This window comes from Garra rufa, chromosome 1 (genome assembly GCF_049309525.1).
Source record: "Garra rufa chromosome 1, GarRuf1.0, whole genome shotgun sequence".
Taxonomy (NCBI): domain Eukaryota; kingdom Metazoa; phylum Chordata; class Actinopteri; order Cypriniformes; family Cyprinidae; genus Garra; species Garra rufa.
In genome coordinates, this window is record NC_133361.1 from 90,700,600 (window position 1) to 90,706,599 (window position 6,000).

The following is a 6,000-nucleotide window of genomic DNA, read 5'->3' on the forward strand; positions in this document are numbered from 1 at the left end:
GAGTACAGACCAAGGAGGAGAGAAGGGATTTCCTTTTTTTTCTGGAGGGCGTTCTTCTTTTTCCGGGGGAGACTGTGGATCCCGGAGGCAGCATGAGGGGATAGAAGGAGGAGAGGAAGTGGGGCTGGGAGACGGGTGCGGGACTATGAGTGTGGGAGGAGGAGCACATTAATGCAACTGGAGGAAGGAAGCCGCTGTACAGTAAGATTGTTTGTGAGAGACTGTGAGAAGATCAATCAATCTCCATCTTCTCTTCCTGTCTATGGGATTCCTCAACGTGAGTGCCAGGTCTGAGAATGGGCAACGGCCATCTATATGTATTTTCCACTGAGTGTTGAATTGCTGGGATGAAGTGATGTGATGCACTGTCTTGATGTGTGAAGTGTGAACTTAAACCTGCCGGATGTCCATACTTACCTGAGTTTTCTATCACGTTCTAAGATGTAAGAAGAGGCTAACATTGTTGTACTCCACAGATATTGGAATGTTTTATTTGACAGCCCTTCAGGAGGATTGCATACCGGAAGACTCCCTGACTGCTTTGCAGTAAAATCCCCCAGCCGTAAGTTCTCTGTCTGTCTGTGTAGAAGAAGAGGACTACGTGCCTGTATACTCACCTGTCTGCTTTGCAGTAAACTCCCGCAGTAAGCCTTGTGTCGGCAGCCCCTCGAGAGGATTTTGTACCTGAATACTCACCGACTGCTTTGCAGTAAGTTCCTCCAGCCGTAAGTTCTCTGTCTGTCAGTGTTGAAGAAGAGGATTACGTGTCTGTATATTTACCCGGCTGCTTTGCAGCGAAGCTCTCCAGCCTGAAGCCCTTCAGCCACAAGTCTCTGCCTGTCACCTGGAGAAGAGGAATACGTGCCCGTATACTCACCGGCTGCTTTGCAGTAAAATCCCCCAGCCGTAAGTTCTCTGTCTGTCACCTGCTGAAGAAGAGGATTACGTGCCTGTATACTCACCTGTCTGCTTTATAGTGAACTTCTTCTGCCGAAAGCCTTGTGTCTGCCAGCCCCTCGAGAGGATCTTGTATCCGAAGACTCACCGACTGCTCTGCGGTGAAGCCCTCCAGCCGTGAGTTCTCTGTTGGTCACCTGCTGACGAAGAGGAGTACGTACCCGAAATAGAACTGTCCTGCAGCAGCCTCTGTTCAGTCGTGAGTCCGTAGGACGGAACGACCTTGCCCAGAAGACCCATTATTTTAAACTTTTTATTTATTTTTATACTTAATAAATACTGTTTATTTGAAGCCTTGCTGTCTGTCGTCCTTGCCTGACCTCTGTCCGACTCCCCAAGGGTGGTAACGGGTCTTAGGGGTGGGTGCAGCTGGATTGGCCCGCCCCGACCTGTGACAATAGTCCATCCTGAAAAAGTGAAAGAGACAGAGTCATTAGACATATCCAGTACTTCACATATGAGTGTGTGCGACGAACAACCGTATAAGTCCAAAAAAACAAAAAATGAGATAACCACGTGGCATTAATTGTATGTGTGAACTTTGTATACAGAAACAGTTTGGGGATATTTTCGCGCGACCAAGAGCCCGCATTTTAAACGTTAAAATAGCATCACGCGGAAAAACCGTCTATGTCCACAAAGAAGAATGGAGATGCCGCTTGCTGTCATGTCCGCTTTGGACATTAAAAGGCAAACCTCGGCAAAAAAAAAGAGAGCCGACATGACCAAATGGAAGGACAGAGTAAGGAAGGCTTTGAGGGATACTGGAAAACCATATTTGACTCGAAGAGGAGAACAAAAACCAGGGAAAAATCCACTGAAAGATGTGAGTGGAAGAACCGTATATGTGATGTGATCTCTCTCTCTCTCTGAACGTGCTGAGGAGCGCTAAACACCGCATAAACAGTTAACCTATCAAAATAAACCACATACCATATATAATAAAGCTGTATTCATTCATATTTCCCGCCAGTCCTGTGTAAAGTACGGCAAGCAGAGTTTATTTGTTTATATATTTATTTATATTGTGAGATGGCGGAGCGCGAGAACAGTTTGAAGTTGTATATACACAGGTGCGCTGCGCCAGCTTTTCTAAAAAAATGACAAGGTGCACTATTGGAGCTATCTAAACATACATTGTATAACATTTAGCTATGATGTATGTCTGCATTGTATTTATTTATTTATTTATATATTGTTTTTTGTTAATAATTCATTGTTATTGTCTGTACTGTAAGAGGGTCTATGTATTGTACATTGTTCATACTGTATTTTCTGTTTTTAAATAATAATAACAATAAGCTTGAAATAAATGCTTAATATTAACCTGAAGTTTCTGTTACTGTATTAAAACTAAGATAAAGGAATCAGATCTTTAGTGGTTTAAAGTGATATAATGAACTGGAGTTATACTGTTATTCCACACTAACTGGACATATACCGTTCTTCCACATTTCAGAAATATAAATCACAATAACTTTTGATTTTTAATACTGACACTGAAAAATGTTATCTCCTTAGAATTGAGAAGCTTTTGTTGTCTATTTTCAAGTAAAATAAAAATATATAATATAATGTTCACAATCCAAATGAAAAAAATCTTATTACTCAAAATTTAAAAATATGGACTTGTATGGTTCTTCGTCTCAAGGCCTCATATATTATCACCACCTTAATTTCACTGCAGAGCCAAGTAGTAGAATAATCATCATAATTATTATTATTACGTACAAATTATACCACCATGTACAGATGCTTAATGTTATTGCCATGGGTGTAAATTTCATTTAACAGTAAAATTTATTGTATATTTATTTTATACAATAAATATAAACTTTCTCATGAGCAATTTTTGAAGGGGACACAAATAATACAGTCAATTTGTACTTATAAAGATATGTCCCGACAGTGAAAAACTTTGCTTCTATCATTTTTATTGTAGCATGGAGACTGCACCATTATGGTTATTTTCAGTTTTTCTCAGGTTCAATGACAAAGCAGACTTTTCTTCAAAACTATTTATTGCATTGTTTGTTATGCTGTTTATAGTCAAGCCATCAACATACAATAAAATTCTAACATGAATGTTATTGTGAAAATGATATATAAAATAAGTAATGTTTTGTAACAAATCAATTATTAAATAATCAATTTACAGTAACTGCTCTATGTAAAAAAAAAAAAAAAAGCAATTTAAAGCAAACTTACATTAATGAATGGACACTAAACAAAAGTACCAAATGTGTTTTTCCTGGTATCACTGGGCCCCACAAACTCTTGGCATATGTTGTTTATGTTAAAGTGCCCCTATTATGCCTTTTCAAATATGATATTTCATGTAGTGTCATGTAGCTGCATGTGAACATAAACTATCTGCAAAATTGTGACGCCGACAGTGCACGACAAATGAAGTTTTTGTCTATCAAAAAAAAGAGTCGGCTCACATTCGCCTAAACGAGTCGTCAGCAATTCAAATCTTTTTCTGTTACGGCCACACGTCACGAGCTACACATTTGCATAATGTCCGCTCACGTTCTATGTCGCGAACAACTTGCCCGCCCACAAACAGTACAATTTTCACATGGATTACATCATGTCAAGAAGACGCTGTATCCTGCGCTGTGAGAGTAATTTTGTTTTATATGCCCCTCCGAAAGAGTAATCTACAAAAGAATGAGTGGTTAACATTAATTTTTTCAACACCTCAGCAGCACAATTCCAATCTTGTTTTGTGTTCGCGTCATTTTACTGATGACTGCTTTTCCAATCTTGGGGAGTAACGTTACAACGCGAGATTCACCAAATGCTTGGTTTTAAAAAATGGATTAGTGCCCAGTTTATTTGGACCGGCTTGCTCCTCTGAACTTCTACCTGTAAGTATGATTAATAATTGATGATTGTATTTTCTAGCGATCGTTCAAAATACGTCTTTGTGTACGTTATGGTGTGTAACAACCCGCACATGTCTTGGTAACCGGCTAACTTGCGTTTCTGTAGTTCAGCTGTGAGTGAAATGTAGTCTAAAAATTGTGATTGATGCAGCTTGACTGTCTGTCTGCCTTATTAGTTTAAGTAATGATAATGATAATGATAAACGATGGCTTAACGCAGTGTTATGCATTGTACAGTGTTGAAGTTCACAACGTAGAGGTGTGCCCGGTTCGCTTACAAAAGCAAATTGCAAGCACTTTTAACAGGTAACATATGACACCCACTGAGAAACGTCCTGCTCCAGTCGTGCTTGCAAAACAGTTTCTTGTCGATGTGCCACTTCAACCGTTTCATCGTCAGACTCCGGCTCGAATTGATAGGGTAAAATCGAGGCTATCTTTTCTATGCATTAACAGGTCTCCGCAGCTGTCATTCAGTTATGCCAATGGGCGTTTCGTTTTTGCGCTGTAACGGTAGACCAATCTAAAAGGACTGCGCCATCTGATCAATCACAGCAGTGAGGGCTCACTGAAAGGAGGGGTTTAGAGAGACTGATTCTTCGAACTGCTTCACACGAGTCGTTTACGAATCATTTAGAAACCGGGTAAAATTAAATCTATTTTTTGGAGAAAACTAAAGTGTTTTTTGAACTTGCATACATGTAAACCTGTTTTAAGAGACTAATACAACAATATTAACTACCTTTAAAATGGCATAATAGGGGCACTTTAACACAATTACACCTTTTACACTGATAACATAAAAATACAGTTTTCTCATGTGTGAAACCTCATGTGGTATTGAAGTGCTGCTTTATTTCTGAAGCTCTTTCCGCAGTGACCACATATAAATGGCTTCTCTCCAGTGTGACGGTTCATGTGTCTGTTAAGGATTCCTTTTTGGTTGAAACTTCTTCCACATTGCTGGCAGGTGAAAGGCTTCTCTCCAGTGTGAATTCTTTTGTGGACTTCAAAGTGTCGTTTATGATTAAACCTCTTTCCACACTGAGGACATGTGTAGGGCTGCTCTCCAGAGTGAATTCTCATGTGGTCTTCAAAGTGTTGTTTTCGATGGAAACTCTTTCCACACTCAGAGCATGTGTAGGGTTTCTCTCTATGAGTTCTCATGTGGACTTTAAGGTTTTCATGTTGATCAAAACTCATTCCACACTGATCACATTTGAAAGGGTGATCTCCATTGTGAATTCTCATGTGTCTGATAAAGCTTTCTTTTAGAGTGAAACTTACTCCACACTGTTGGCAGGTGAAAAGGCTCTCTCCAGTGTGAACTGTCATGTGGCAATGGAGGTTTTCTTTCCGGTTAAAACTTCTTCCACACTGTTGGCAGGTATAAGGCTTCTCTCCAGAGTGAACTCTCATGTGGCTGTTAAGGTTTCCTTTTTGGTTGAAACTTCTTCCACATTGCTGGCAGGTAAAAGGCTTCTCTCCAGTGTGAACTCTTAAGTGTTCTTCAAAGCGTACTTTATAATTAAACCTCTTTCCGCACTGAGGGCATGTGTAGAGTTGCTTAGTGTGAATTCTCATATGGTCTTCAAAGTGTTGTTTTTGATGGAAACTCAGTCCACACTCAGGGCATGTGTAGGGATTCTCTCCAGTGTGAATTCTAACATGTCTTTTAAGACTGGCTCTAAGACTAAAATGCTTTCCACACTGTTGACAGGTGAAATAACTTCTTCCTGTCTTTCGAGTCATTTTTCTTGAGAAAGTCGTTTCAGTCTGTGAACAACTAAAAGACTTTTCTCCATTTATGAAATCATGATCTATCTCTTCCATTTCATTCAGTACTTGACTCTCCTCTTTCAGTGCCATCAGATCTAAGGTGAAAAAGACAAATAGTTAAAGACAGGAATCACAAAACACATCAAATTACAGTTAAATGAGTTAAACAAAGTATATGAAATTTATGCAGAATTCCAGTATAAAAAAGGCACATGGAGGACACAGAACAAAACAGAAAACAAAGATATTCTATGTCAATATTGACATAGACCATTTTTTCTGTGACTGACCAAATAATAAAATTTCAGTTGACTAAGTCTCTTCTCAACGACTAACATTCAGTAAACTGTCGCCAGACTTTATTTCGCATACG

General features: G+C 39.4%; 1 protein-coding gene across 1 annotated transcript; it reads right to left on the reverse strand.

The window, feature by feature from the left end:
• Positions 1–4,664: 4,664 nt before the first annotated feature.
• On the reverse strand, positions 4,665–5,726 carry LOC141321944 (uncharacterized; the record flags this gene model as incomplete). The annotated part of the gene is made up of 1 exon (XM_073833401.1): positions 4,665–5,726. A coding segment is annotated over one exon (1,062 nt), but the record flags the coding sequence as incomplete, so codon positions are not given.
• Between the last annotated feature and the right edge of the window lie 274 nt (positions 5,727–6,000).